General features: G+C 55.6%; 1 protein-coding gene across 1 annotated transcript; it reads left to right on the forward strand.

Moving 5' to 3' along the window:
• The first annotated feature begins 1,670 nt into the window (after positions 1–1,670).
• SHISA2 (shisa family member 2) lies at positions 1,671–14,844 on the forward strand. The gene is made up of 2 exons (XM_038762167.1): positions 1,671–2,166; positions 13,395–14,844. Exons 1-2 carry the CDS (start codon positions 1,671–1,673, stop codon positions 13,949–13,951), a joined length of 1,053 nt encoding a protein of 350 aa, XP_038618095.1. The 3' UTR covers positions 13,952–14,844.
• The last annotated feature ends 231 nt before the right edge of the window (positions 14,845–15,075 follow it).

The following is a 15,075-nucleotide window of genomic DNA, read 5'->3' on the forward strand; positions in this document are numbered from 1 at the left end:
AAATATATTAACAAAATAAAATGAATAGAATAGTAAATATGGACAAGTAAAACAGAGTAATTAATATGTACAAACATATATGCATATACACAGGTGTGGTGTGAGCCCGCAGTCTAGAAGGGGGAGACAGACAACAAAACAAAACATATTCACAAAATAAAATAAATAGAATAGTAAATATGGACAAGTAAAATAAATAAATAAATAGAGTAATAAATATGTACAAACATACATGCCTATATACAGGTGTGGTGTGAGCCCGCTGTTGGGTAGGGGCCTGTCTCTATATGTTGCAAACTTGTACTTCCCAAGCGCTTAGTACAGTGCTCTGCATTCATTCAATCGTACTTATGGAGCGCTTTATTGTGCACACAGTAAGCGCTCAATAAATACGATTGAATGAATGAAGGAAGGAATATCATCCCTTCTATCAATCAATCAATCCATCGTATTTATTGAGCGCTTACTATGTGCAGAGCACTGTACTAAGCGCTTGGGAAGTACAAATTGGCAACATATAGAGACGGTCCCTACCCAACATTGGGCTCGCAGTCTAAATATCTAGCTATCTTCTAGGCTGTGAACCCGTTGTTGGGTAGGGGTTGTCTCTAGCTGTTGCCGACTTGTACTTCCCAAGCGCTTAGTACAGTGTTCTGCACACAGTAAGCGCTCAATAAATATGATTGAATGAATGAATGAATGAAGGTTGTAATAAGAGGGCAGCGAGGCGGGCGGGTGGGGGCGCCCCCTGGTGGCCGAGGAGGAGAGGAGAGGAGGCGCGCATGCGTGGGGCCGGGGCGCCGCGCGCCTATAATACGAGCGGTGGGTGGGGGCGCCCCCTGGTGGCCGAGGCGGAGCGGCGGCGCGCGTGCGTGGGGCCGGGCGCCGCGCGCCTACAGTACTAGCAGTGGCGCCCCCTGGCGGCCTAGGGGGAGCAGCGGCGTGGATGCGTGGGACCGGGGCGCCGCGCACCTATAATACGAGCGGTGGGTGGGGGCGCCCCCTGGTGGCCGAGGCGGAGCGGCGGCGCGCGTGCGTGGGGCCGGGGAGCCGCGCGCCTATGGTACGAGCGGTGGCGCCCCCTGGTGGCCGAGGCGGAGCGGCGGCGCGCATGCGTGGGGCCGGGGCGCCGGGCGTCTATGGTACGAGCGGTGGCGCCCCCTAGTGGCTTAGGGGGAGCGGCGGCGCGCGTGTGTGGGGCCGGGGCGCCGGGCGCCTGTAGTACGAGCGGTGGCGCCCCCTGGCGGCCTAGGGGGAGCGGCGGCGCGCATGCGTGGGGCCGGGGCGCCGCGCGCCTGTCGTACGAGCGGTGGCGCCCCCTGGCGGCCTAGGGGGAGGGGCGGCGCGCGCCTATAGTACGAGCGGTGGCGCCCCCTGGCGGCCTAGGGGCAGCGGCGGCGCGCATGCGTGGGGCCGGGGCGCCGGGCGCCTGTAGTACGAGCGGTGGCGCCCCCTGGTGGCTTAGGGGGAGCGGCGGCGCCCCCTGGTGGTCTAAGGGGAGGGGCGGCGCGCATGCGTGGGGCCGGGGTGCCTCCCCCCTATAGTACGATCGGTGGCGCCCCCTGGCGGCCTAGGGGGAGCGGCGGCGCGCATGCGTGGGGCCGGGGCGCCGCGCGCCTGCAGTACGAGCGGTGGCGCCCTCTGGTGGCTTAGGGGGAGCGGCGGCGCGCATGCGTGGGGCCGGGGCGCCGCGCGCCTATAATATGAGCGCGCCCGGGGGAGGCGCCGCCAGTGGAGCGGGTACCGGGCCCCGGGAGCGGGCACCGGGGAGCGGGCACCGTCCGCCCTTCCCTTCCCCTTCTTCCCGCGCCATGCTGCCCGTGCCCTCCCGGGGTTGGTGGCGGCCGCCGCCCCTGGTGCCGCGGTCGCTGCCGCCGCCGCTGCTGCTGCTGCTGCTGCTGTGGGCGTCGGGGTCCCGGGGCAGCGGCGAGTACTGCCACGGCTGGCGTTCCGCGCAGGGCGGCTGGCGGTCCGGCTTCCAGTGCCCCGAGCGCTTCGACCAGGGCGACGCCACCATCTGCTGCGGCGGCTGCGCCCTGCGCTACTGCTGCGCCAGCCCCGACGCGCGGCTGGACCAGGGCGGTTGCCACAACGACGGGCGCCAGCCCGGCCCGGACACGCCGGCCCAGCCCGGGACCAACCCGCGGGCACCGGCCGGAAGCGCAGGTCAGGCCCGGGGTCCCCCCCGCCCCCCCCCTCCGCCGAGCGCTCAGTACGGTGCTCGGCACGCCGTGAGCGCTCCAGGACCCCCAAACTGATGGGGACCCGGCTGTGGGGGGGGTCGCGGGAAGAGGGTTTCGGTTGGGAGGAGGAAGGAATCGTGCGGTGCTTAGTTTAGCGCGCCTACTATGTGCAGAGCACTGTACTAAGCGCTCGACCGGTTCGCTGTCTGAGGAGCCGCGCGGCTCGGTGGAAAGAGCCCGGGCTTGGGGTTCGGATCCCGGCCCCGCCGACTGTCAGCCGGGTGACTTCGGGCGAGTCACTTCCCTTCTCTGGGCCTCGGTGACCTCATCTGTAAAATGGGGATGAAGACTGCGAGCCCCCCGTGGGACAACCTGATCACCTTGGGACCTCCCCCCCGGCGCTTAGAACAGTGCTTGGCACATAGGAAGCGCCTAACAAATGCCACCGCTATTATTATTATTATAAATAGGATTGATTGATTGATTGATTGCTCGTCGCTGAGCAACTGCTGCTGCTGGTGATGCTCGGCCTACTAGGTGCCGGGCGCCGTTCAATGTTGACGGTACTTGTTGAGCGCTCACTACGTGCCGGGCGCCCCTCAATGTTGACGGTACTTGTTGAGCGCCTATCTAGGTGCCGAGCGCCGCTCAATGCTGACGTTACTTGTTGAGCGCTTACTACGTGCCGAGCGCCTTTCAATGTTGACGGTACTTGTTGAGCGCCTTCTAGGTGCCGAGCGCCGCTCAATGTTGGCGGTACTTGTTGAGCGCTTACTAGGTGCTGAGTGCCGCACATTTTTGACGGTGTCTCCCCCTTCTAGACTGTGAGCCCACGGTTGGGTAGGGACCGTCTCTATATGTTGCCAACTTGGACTTCCCAAGCGCTTAGTACAGTGCTCTGCACACAGCAAGCGCTCAATAAAAACGATTGATTGATTGATTGAGCGCTCACTAGGTGCCAAGCGCCGCTCAGTGTTGACGGTACTTGTTGAGCGCTTACTAGGTTCCGAGCGCCGTTCTGAGCGCCGCACACTTTTGACGGTGTCTCCCCCTTCTTGACCGTGAGCCCACTTTTGAGTAGGGACTGCCTCTATATGTTGCCAACTTGGACTCCCCAAGCGCTTAGTACAGTGCTCTGCACACAGTAAGCGCTCAGTAAATACGATTGATTGGTTGATTGAGCGCTCACTAGGTGCCGAGCGCCGCTCAGTGTTGACGGTACTTGTTGAGCGCTTACTAGGTGCCAAGCGCCGTTCTGAGCGCCGCACATTTAGGACGGTGTCTCCCCCTTGTAGACTGTGAGCCCACTGTTGGGTAGGGACCGTCTCTATATGTTGCCAATTTGGACTTCCCAAGCGCTTAGTACAGTGCTCTGCACACAGTAAGCGCTCAATAAAAACGATTGATTGATTGATTGATTGAGCGCTCACTAGGTGCCGAGCGCCGCTCAATGTTGACGGCACTTGTTGAGCGCTTACGAGGTGCCAAGCGCCGTTCTGAGCGCCGCACATTTTGGACGGTGTCTCCCCCTTGTAGACCGTGAGCCCATTTTTGGGTAGGGACCGTCTCTATATGTTGCCAATTTGGACTTCCCAAGCGCTTAGTACAGTGCTCTGCACACAGTAAGCGCTCAATAAAAACGATTGATTGATTGATTGAGCGCTCACTAGGTGCCAAGCGCCGCTCAATGTTGACGGTACTTGTTGGGCACTTACCGGGTGCCGAGCGCCGCTCTGAGCGCTGCACATTTTGGACGGTGTCTGCTGAGCGCTTACTTGCATGACCTAGTGGAAGGAGCCCGGGTTTTGGAGTCAGAGGTCATGGGTTCGAATCCCGGCTCCACCACATGGCTGCTGTGTGACCTTGGGCAAGTCACAACTTCTCGGAGCCCCAGTTCCCTCACCTGTAAAATGGGGATAAAGACCGTGAGCCCCACGTGGGACAACCGGATCACCTTGTATCCCCCCTCCCAGCGCTTAGAACAGTGCTTTGCACATAGTAAGCGCTTAACAGATGCCATTATTATTATTACTAAGTGCCAAGCGCCGCTCGATGTTGACGGTACTTGTTGAGCGCTTACTAGGTGCCGAGCGCCGTTCTGAGCGCTGAGCAATGACCCAGCGCTTAGAACAGTGCTTTGCACATACTAAGCGCTTAATAAATGCCATTTAATTATTATGACCGTATTTGTTGAGCGCTCACTAGGTGCCAAGTGCCGTTCAGTGAAGGTACTTGTTGAGCGCTCACTAGGTGCCAAGTGCCGTTCAGTGAAGGTACTTGTTGAGCGCTCACTAGGTGCCAATTGCCGTTCAGTGAAGGTACTTGTTGAGCGCTTACTAGGTGCCGAGCGCCTTTCTGAGCGCTGCACATTTTTTGACGGTATTTGTTGAGCGCTTACTAGGTACCAAGGGCCGCTCTGAACGCTGCACAGATATTTGACGGTATTTGTTGAGCGCCTACTAGGTGCCAAGGGCCGTTCTGAGCGCTGCACATTTTGGACGGTATTTGTTGAGCGCTTACTAGGTGCCAAGGGCCGCTCTGAGCGCTGCACATTTTTTGACGGTATTTGTTGAGCGCTTACTAGGTGCCAAGGGCCGCTCTGAGCGCTGCACAGATTTTTGACGGTATTTGTTGAGCGCTTACTAGGTGCCAAGGGCCGCTCTGAGCGCTGCACAGATTTTTGACGGTATTTGTTGAGCGCTTACTAGGTGCCAAGGGCCGCTCTGAGCGCTGCACAGATTTTTGACGGTATTTGTTGAGCGCTTACTAGGTGCCAAGGGCCGCTCTGAGCGCTGCACAGATTTTTGACGGTATTTGTTGAGCGCTTACTAGGTGCCAAGCGCCGCTCTGAGCGCTCCACAGTTTTGACGGTATTTGTTGAGCGCTTACTAGGTGCCAAGCACCGTCTTGAGCGCTAAACAATGGTGACCGTATTTGTGCAGCGCCTATTAGGTGCCAAGCGCTGTTTTGAACGCTGAACAACGATGACTGTATTTGTTCAGCACTTACCAAGTGCCAAGCGCTGTTCTAAGCGCTGGGGAGATGATGATGATGGTATTTGTTGGGCGCTTACTAGGTGCCAAGCGCTGTTCTGAGCGCTGAACAATTTTGATGGTATTTGTTGGGCGCTTACTAGGTGCCAAAAGCTGTTCTGAGCGCTGAACAAGTTTGGCGGTATTTGTTGGGCGCTTACTAGGTGCCAAGCGCTGTTCAATGTTGACAGCACTTGTTGAGCGCTTACTAGGTGCCAAGCGCTGTTCTGAGCGCCGGGTGATGATGATGATGGTATTTGTTGAGCACTTACTAGGTGCCAAGCGCTGTTCAATATTGACGGTCTTTTTTGAGCGCTTACTAGGTGCCAAGCGCTGTTCAATGCTGGCAGCGCTTGTTCAGCGCTTACTAGGTGCCAAGCGCTGTTCTGAGCGCCGGGTGATATATGTATATATGTTTGTACATATTTATTACTCTATTCATTTATTTTACTTGTACATATCTATTCTATTTTATTTTGTAGTATGTTTGGTTTTGTCTCCCCCTTTTAGACTGTGAGCCCACTGTTGGGTAGGGACTGTCTCTATAGGTTGCCAATTTGTACTTCCCAAGCGCTTAGTACAGTGCTCTGCACACAGTAAGCGCTCAATACATACGACTGATGATGATGATGATGGTGTTTGTTGAGCACTTACTAGGTGCCAAGCGCTGTTCAATGTTGACGGTATTTGTTCAGCGTTTACTATCAATCAATCAATCAATCGTATTTATTGAGCGCTTACTATGTGCAGAGCACTGTACTAAGCGCTTGGGAAGTACAAATTGGCATCACATAGAGACAGTCCCTACCCAACAGTGGGCTCACAGTCTAAAAGGGGGAGACAGAGAACAGAACCAAACATACCAACAAAATAAAATAAGTAGGATAGAAATGTACAAGTAAAATAAATAAATAAATGAATAGAGTAATAAATATGTACAACCATAGTAATAAATATGTAGGTGCCAAGCGCTGTGCTGAGCGGTGGTGACCGTATTTGTTCAGTGCCTACTAGGTGCCAAGCGCTGGGGTGATGATGATGGTATTAGTTAAGCACCTACTAGGTGCCAAGCACTGTTTGGAGCGCTAAACGGTGGTGACGGTATTTGTGGAGCGTTTATTAGGTGCCAAAGCGCTGTTCTGAGCCCTGAACAACGGTGACGGCATGGGTTAAGCGCTTACTAGGTGCTAAACGCTGGGGTGGGTCCAGGGTCATCAGATTGTCCCCTGCGGGGCTCACAGTCTTCATCCCCGTTTTCCAGGTGAGGTGCATGAGGCCCAGAGAAGTGAAGCGACTCGCCCAAAGTCACACAGCTGACGAAGCAACATGGCTCAGTGGCAAGAGCACGGGTTTTGGAGTCGGAGGTCATGGGTTCGAATCCCGGGTGCGCCACATGTCTGCTGTGTGACCTTGGGCAAGTCACTTAATTTCTCTGAGCCTCAGTTACCTCATCTGTAAAATGGGGATTAAGACTGTGAGCCCCTCGTGGGGCAACCTGGTCACCTTGTATCCCCCCCAGCGCTTAGAACAGTGCCCTGAACATAGTAAGCGCTTAACAAATGCCATTATTATTATTATTATTACGAGCGGCGGAGCCGGGATTAGAACCCACGTCCTCGCACTCCCAAACCCGTGCTCTTTATTCATTCATCCATCTGTAATTCTATTTGTTTATGTTGATGCCTGTTTACTTGTTTTGATGTCTCCCCTCCCCGCCACGCCCCCCCCAATTAGAGTGTAAACCCGGTGTGGGCAGGGATCGTCTCTAGTGCTGAATTGTACTTTCCAAGTGTTTAATACAGTGGTCTGCACACAGTAAGCACTCAATAAATACGATTGAACGAATTCAATTCCTACCGAGTCCATCACCAAATCCTGTCAGGTCTGTCTTCTCTTAATCTGGCTCATCTCCAACCACGCCCACTTTGCCGTAATAATTATGGTATTTGTTAAGGGTTTACCATGTGCTAAGCACTGTGCTAAGCGCTGGAGGAAATGCAGGGTAATGAGATTGTCCCACGTGGGGTGCACAGTCTTCATCCCCGTTTTACGGATGAGGTGTCTGAGGCTCAGAGAAGGGAAGTGGCTTGCCCAAGGTCACCCAGCCGACAAGTGGCAGAGCTGGGATTAGAACCCACGTCCTCTGGGTGCTTTTCACTAAACCAGGCTGCTTCTCTCCCCCCGCGGGGCGAGGGTAGGTCCGTGTCCTGCCAACTTGGACTTCCCAAGCGCTTAGGCCAGTGCTGTGCAGACAGTAAGCGCTCAATAAATACGACTGAATTAGACTGTGAGCCCACTGTTGGGTAGGGACTGTCTCTATATGTTGCCAACTTGTACTTCCCAAGCGCTTAGTACAGTGCTCTGCACACAGTAAGCGCTCAATAAATGCGATTGATTGATTGAATGAATGAATGTCCGGCCTCTAGTTTGCCCATTCCCGCCGAGTGGGGGTAAGATCTGGGTCCGTCCTCCAGCTGTGGGCGGGTCTGTGACCGGCTTCCAGCTCCCCATCAGGAAGGGATTCCCCTGAAATCCCCCTTCCCAAGGGAATGGCCTCCAAATCCCACCGAATGGAGCCCAAGGCTAGCAGCCCCCGGCTCCCCCATTGCCACGACGCCCCATAGGCCTCCTTGACCCAGTGGCGGTGGGGGTGAGGGGGTCCCTTCAGGGAGGGCCCTTGTCCCTGTTGTCCGGTTATCCCTGCTGACAGGGATCCTTTTCCCACCTGGCTCATCCCACCCACTTCCTTCTCCAGTCACTAGTGGTTGCCTGTAGCCAGGAAGGGGAAGGAAGCCCCAGTGCAATGAAAGAGGAGCAATGGTGATATTACCGAGCACATACTGGGTGCCAGGGGTTTGGGGTAGAGACGGGGGGCATCAGATCGGATCAGAAACGGCCCCTTTCCCACACTCACAGTCATACGAGGGAGGGAGCAGTGATGTCTCATCCGTGCTTCTTGTCCTGGTGACCTGCGGGAGACAACCGAGGCCCACGAGAGGATAAATGACTTGTCCAAGGTCACACAGCAGGCCCAGTGACAGAGTTGGGTCTAGAAGCGGGATTTTCCGACTCTCAGCCCAGAGCTCTTTGCATGCTGCCATTTCCCTGGCCTCGGTGATTGGGATGTGGCCTTCCTTCTTCCTCCCCCCGGCCCAAAGTGTGTAGTGCTGCCAAATTCATTCAATCGTATTTATTGAGCGCTTACTGTGTGCAGAGCACTGTACTATGCGTTTGGGAAGTCCAAGTTGGCAACATCTAGAGACGGTCCCTACCCAGCAGCGGGCTCACAGTCTAGAAGGGGGAGACAGACAACAAGACAAAACATATTAACAAAATAAAATTAATAGAATAAATATGTACAAACAAAATAAGTATCTCCAATATTGGGAAATAAAACTTCCCAAGCGCTTCGGGCAGTGCTCTAGCACACAGTAAGCGCTCAGTAAATGCGACTGAATGAATGAGTAGTGTCGGGAAGGAGAAGGGCAAGGAGGAGGGAAGGAGATGGGAAAGGAGGAGGGAAGGAGATGGGAAAGGAGGAGGGAAGGAGATGAGGAAGGAGAAGGGAAAGGAGGAAGGAAGGAGAAAGAAGGAGGGAAGGAGATGGGAAAGGAGGAAGGAAGGAGAAAGGAGGAGGGAAGGAGATGGGAAAGGAGGAAGGAAGGAGAAAGGAGGAGGGAAGGAGATGGGAAAGGAGGAGGGAAGGAGATAGGGAAGGAGATGGGAAAGGAGGAGGGAAGGAGATGGGAAAGGAGGAGGGAAGGAGATAGGGAAGGAGATGGGAAAGGAGGAGGGAAGGAGATGGGAAAGGAGGAGGGAAGGAGATGGGAAAGGAGGAGGGAAGGAGATGGGAAAGGAGGAGGGAAGGAGATAGGGAAGGAGATGGGGAAAGAGATGGGGAAGGAGATGGGAAAGGAGGAAGGAAGGAGAAAGTAAAGAGGGCAGGAGGCCAGAGCGGCCTGTCTCCTCGGGCACATGTCCCTCTTCCTGCCCTTTCAGGATCTGGGAATCTGGCGGTGGGGTGGGGAGGACTTCTCACCACAAATCACAAGGACGGCAGACCCCAGACCTCGCCGGGCCCCCTCTTGCCGCTCCCTCCCCTGAAACCTGAATCCCAACGAGGAGGGGGAGACCCTGTCCAACTCTTTCCGGTGGCGGCCCTGAAGAGGGTGAAACTCCTGATTTGGATCCTGTGGCTTTCTTTCCTAAGCTTCCCTCTCTTGTCACCAAAGCCAGTTTGGAAAAACAAACACAGTAGAGCAGGAGAGGAGGAAGGCGGGCAGAGGAAAAACAGCCCAGTTAGGTTCCAGCTTAGTCCCCTGCTCAGGTTTCAGCTCAGGATGGCTCCCTTCAGTGCCTTTTTTTCCAAAGGGGGTGGGGGGTGGGGGGTGTGTGTGTCTGTCTGTCTCTGAAAATTCTTGGGGGCCAGGATCAGATGGGGGGATGTTGTTGCCTTACAGCGAGACCGTTTATTTAAACGGGGAGACCAGGCTCGTCTGCACCTAGAGGTCCAGTATCTCTTCATCCCAAGTCACCTGGAGCTGGAGAAGCTGGTGGGACTCGGTTCTAGCCTCTTTGCCCATCCCGCTGGGTCCATGGGTTTGTCAAGCTGCGGCCTGCAGTTGGAGAAGAGGAGAATCCTTTTCTAGTCCACTTTCCCTGCAGTCAATCAGTGGTACTTATTGAGCACTTACCATGTGGTGCAGGGAACTGTACTAAGCGCTTGGGAGAGTAGAGTATAACAGAACTGGTAGACATGTTCCCTGCCCACAGGAAGCTGCCTAGAAACATCGGCTGGGGGGCAGCCCGTTGGGAAGGGGAGACAAAACCTCGGCTTAAACCCCCTCTTCCCCTGGCTGTGCTGGAGTCGGGAGGGAGTGCGGGTGGAGGGATGGGATGAAAAAGTGTGACCCATAGGCCCAGGCCAAATAAACGATCAATGATTCTTCCCTATCTGTGGTAATCCCTCCTAGGGTGAACCCAGTTGAGTGCTTTTCGTGTCAGTTGTATTTACTGAGCGGTTACTTTTGTGCAGAGCACTGTACTGAGTGCTTGGGAGAGTACACTATAACAATAAACTGGGCTCCTCTTACCGCCAGACTTGTCTTCTTTCTGAATTGGAGAGTGGCTTGGAGCTGTGGAAAGCATCTCGTGTGTGTGTGTGTGTGTGTGTGTGTGTGTGTGTGTGTGTGTGTGTGTGTGTGTGTGTGTGTGTCCTCTAAAATATAAGCTCGTTGTGGGCAGGGAATGTCTATTGTTGTATTGTACTCTCCCAAGCGCTTAGTACAATGCTCTGCACATAGTAAGCGCTCACTGAATAAGATTGAATGAACGAATGTGCATGCACACACACAGGCTGTTCAGCCGCAAGCATGGTGCCCAGGCAACCCTGGCTTCCTGCGAAGCTGTGTCCCCTCTCCAGAAGAGTGAGGTCTTGGTTCCTCGTGCACTTCTCGGCCCTTAATAATAATAATTTTGGTATTTAAGCGCTTACTATGTGCAAAGCACTGTTCTAAGCGCTGGGGAGGATACAGGGTGATCAGGTTGTCCCATGTGGGGCTCACAATCTTAACCCCCATGTTCCAGATGAGGTAACTGAGGCCCAGAGAAGTGAAGTCACATGGCTGACAAGCGGCGGCCCTTGTCAATCCGCTGCAAATCGCCGAGGTTAAAAATTCTCAGCTCTAAATTCTCGAGAGCGGTATGCATGATTGCCCGTGCTTCGTTGGCACTTGCAGTTAAAGACCCTGGGGAGCGGAGAGTTCAGGAAAAGTGGCGTTGAAGTGATTCCTTCCAGTCCTTGTCGCAGGTAATGCCTCTCCTTTCTAATCTAGGTCAGATTGGACCTCTTGGAGCTATAAAGTCGGGCTGCTCAGAAAGTCTGTGGTGCCACCGGGAGAAAACTGGCTTGGGCTGCACATACCAGTCATTCCAGAGCGAGGCTGAAGGGGGTTCTTATGGGAACAGCCGTGCTCTGGGAACGTTACTGCCTGGGCACGGACTTGCCCCCACCCCCCGCCTCCCCCCAGCCACGAATCCTTGAGCGTCAGCTCCAGTTGGGTGGTTCTGGGATATATTAGATCTCTCATGACGCCAACTCCGGCCGACGGGTCCTGGTGGGTCACAGCTGCCTCTCACGCTCCTGGTTTTTGTGTTTGCGGGGTCTCTTTTATTTTATAATGGCATTTATTAAGCGCTTACCATGTGCAAAGCACTGTTCTAAGCGCTGGGGAGGTTACAAGGTGATCAGGTTGTCCCTCGTGGGGCTCACAGTCTTAATCCCCATTTTACAGATGAGGGAACTGAGGCACAGAGAAGTGAAGTGACTTGACCAAGGTCACGCAGCTGACAGTTGGCGGAGCCGGGATTTGAACCCATGACCTCCGACTCCAAAGCCCGGGCTCTTTCCTACTGAGCCACGCTGCTTCTCTCTCTCTCTCTGAGCCTTTCTCCTTCTGAAAGTTTTGGTCACGCTTGCCGTGACGAGAGCATCTTAACTGGGACAGGATCAGTAGGCTGAGACTGGGGAAGTTGGATCAGCCTGGTCCTTGCTGCTCCGTTTTTAGCCGTTCTCCTTTCCCGCTCCGACTGGGGCATCTTGGAAAATTTCAGGCCGCTCTCCGACCGGGCCTCGCTCTCCTCCCCGAAACCCTTCACCACCCGTCTGCGCGCCGTCTCTCCTACCGTTTCCGTGTTCTCTTCGCTCCACTCCTTCACCTCCTCACCAGTTTTCGGTCGCCTTCCCGGGGACTCCTCACCCCACTTCTGTTCTTCCGTCCAGGGGCCAGGCACGGCAGCTTCCCTCAGGCCGCCCGGTCAGGAGCTGCAGTCACGGTGCTCTCCCCATCCCTCCTTGACAGCCAACCCCTGCTTCTGGGCAGGGGGCGGAGGTGGACTGTGCCTGACGTCTCCGGGGTGACCGGGGCTGAGGAACCCGTTGCAGTCAGCATCCTTCACCCCCCAGTCCCAAACACCTGTTAGGCGATGGGAGTTTTCCAGCTGGGACAGAGGGGAGCGGGCCACGGGTCGCCGAGCGCTCTGCGCTAAAAGCACCCGGGGAGGCCAGGAAGTCTGGTGCAGGGACTTTGTCCAACCCGGATAAATTTGTATCTACCTCAGGATTCAGCACAGTGCTTGTCACGTAATAAGCGCTCAACAAATACCACATGCAGGAATGTTCTGCTTCCTGGCAGGAATGATGATGATGGCATTTATTAAGTGCTTGCTATGTGCAAAGCACTGTTCTAAGCCCTGGGGAGGTTACAAAGTGATCAGGTTGTCCCACGGGGGGCTCACAGTCTTCATCCCCATTTTACAGATGAGGGAACTGAGGCCCGGAGAAGTGAAGTGACTTGCCCAAAGTCACACAGCTGACAAGTGGTGGAGCTGGGATTTGAACCCGTGACCGTGCCCCTCCGCCAAGCTAGCTCTCTTCCTCCCTTCAAGGCCCTGCTGAGAGCTCACCTCCTCCAGGAGGCCTTCCCAGACTGAGCCCCTTCCTTCCTCTCCCCTTCGTCCCCCTCTCCATCCCCCCATCTTACCTCCTTCCCTTCCCCACAGCACCTGTATATATGTATATATGGTTGTACATATTTATTACTCTATTTATTTTACTTGTACATTTCTATCCTATTTATTTTATTTTGTTGGTATGTTTGGTTTTGTTCTCTGTCTCCCCCTTTTAGACTGTGAGCCCACTGTTGGGTAGGGACTGTCTCTATGTGTTGCCAATTTGTACTTCCCAAGTGCTTAGTACAGTGCTCTGCACATAGTAAGTGCTCAATAAATACGATTGATTGATTGATTGACCTCTGACCTCTGACTCCAAAGCCCAGGCTCTTTCCCACTGAGCCACGAATGTCTGGCCTCTGGTACCCAAAGCTTTAGGCTGTTCTCCTTCCAGCACGAACCCCCATTTCCTCTACTGTAGGCCCGCTTCCCGGCCGTCCCGGGTGGCCGGGCAGGGGAGGAGGAGGAGAGGGGGCGGAGGGTCCCTGCCTGGCCGCGAGGCTTTGTAACCGAACGTGTCTAGAGAGTCTCTAAAAGCATAGCCCTCCCCCGCTGAGCCGAGTGGCCCGTAGCCCCCAGCACGGTGCTCCGCGCCAAGTAAGCGCTCGGTCGAGACCGGCGTCCCGACTCCCGCCCGCTCCTAAGCGCCTGTGTGTTTCGTTTTTTCCAGTGCCCATCTACGTGCCGTTCCTCATCGTCGGGTCCGTCTTCGTCGCCTTCGTCATCGTGGGGTCGCTGGTGGCGGCCTGCTGCTGCCGCTGCCTGCGCCCCAAGCAGGAGCCCCAGCCCAGCCGCGCGCCCGCGGGCAGCCGCCTGCTGGAGACCATCCCCATGATCCCCAGCGCCAGCACCTCCCGCGCCTCCTCCTCGCGACAGGCCAGCACGGCCGCCAGCTCCAGCTCCAGCGCCAACTCGGGGGCTCGGGCGCCTCCCGCCAGGGCGCAGACCAACTGCTGCCTGCCCGAGGGCACCATGAACAACGTGTACGTCAACATGCCCACGAACTTCTCGGTGCTGAACTGCCAGCAGGCCACCCAGATAGTGCCCCACCAAGGGCAGTATCTCCACCCGCAGTACGTGGGCTACACGGTGCCCCACGACTCTGTGCCCATCACCCCCGTGCCGCCTTTTTTGGACGGCCTGCAGCCGGGCTTCCGGCAGATACAGGCCCCCTACCCTCCCCACGCCCAGGGTGAACAGAAGATGTACCCGGCCGTGACGGTGTGACGCCCGGGGGGCCGGGTCTCGCCAGGAGGAGCCTCCGGGTGGGAGGCGTGAGCTCGGAGACGGGGAGGGAGACCCCCGCCTCCCACCGTGGGACGGAGTCCCCAAGCCGGAGGTCCGCCCGCGCCCAAAGAGGGAAATCCCTGCGTGGACGTTCCCCACCGTGCTCTGCACCGGCGGCAGAAGGGCGGTGCTGAGGTGGCTGTGCGCTTCCCGTCCTGACGACCTGCAGGTGGGCAGCCCCAAGGACATCATCGCCTGGCAGCCGAGGTGGTGTCTCCTCCTCTGACTCGGATCAGAACGGGGTCCCCCCTCTCCCTCCTCCGCGGTCCCGCGGATCGCTTCCTAGACAGTCGGGAGCCCGGGCCGCCGCAACCACCGGCAGTCGGAAAGCCATTCGTCTTCCGAACGGAACCCCTTTAGGGGCGGCCCCAAATCCCGCATCCCAGCGAGGCTGGCGGTTGGGCAGAGTTATTTATACTTCACGTCGCGGTCTGAATGCCAAATGTTTTTTCCACACAAACGGCCTTTAGGACAGATTTAGCGTGGGGGCTTTAATCAGATTGAATTCAGAGGGCTGGGATCGTCTTGCCAGCTCTCCGCCCCGGCGTGAAACCTTTCGTTTCGTTGGGGATCGCGTCCGAGTTACTGAGAGTTTACACTTCTTCCCCTTTCTCAACCGGTTGTGGCCATTGTGATTTACTTCTCACTGGGGAGATTTCGTTACCTTGCCATTGCAGTTTCTCGAGTTTCAGATTCTGTGGACCTCTGTGGTCCAGAGTAAAGGTGCCAGAGTTATAAACCGGGGTCAATATTTCTGCTTAGACCTGATGAATGCATTTCATTGTTTACATGTAAACAGTATGAATAAATGATTTTTGGTTTTGATTTTTAAAGCATCCTCCAAACCCTTTGCTCTAGCCCTAAGTCTTAGGGTTTCAATTTCACCATAGACACTTCACCCAAAATAGAAGTCGTTAGTGTGACTTCTGTCTCTTCCCTCCCTCCTGCGGGGTCCCTGGCTTCCTCCTCCTCATCATCAATCATATTTATTGAACGCTTACTGTGTGCAGAGCACTGTACTAAGCGCTTGGGAAGTATAAGTTGGCAACATATAGAGACAGTCC

The sequence above is a fragment of the Tachyglossus aculeatus genome, chromosome 20, assembly GCF_015852505.1.
Source record: "Tachyglossus aculeatus isolate mTacAcu1 chromosome 20, mTacAcu1.pri, whole genome shotgun sequence".
NCBI lineage: Eukaryota > Metazoa > Chordata > Mammalia > Monotremata > Tachyglossidae > Tachyglossus > Tachyglossus aculeatus.

Coding starts and splice junctions, on each gene's coding strand:
- SHISA2 (XM_038762167.1), top strand. CDS start 1,671: ATGCGTGGGGCCGGGGCGCCGCGCGCCTATAATATGAGCGCGCCCGGG. Junction 2,167..13,394: donor GGCACCGGCCGGAAGCGCAG/GTCAGGCCCGGG, acceptor CGTTTTTTCCAG/TGCCCATCTACGTGCCGTTC.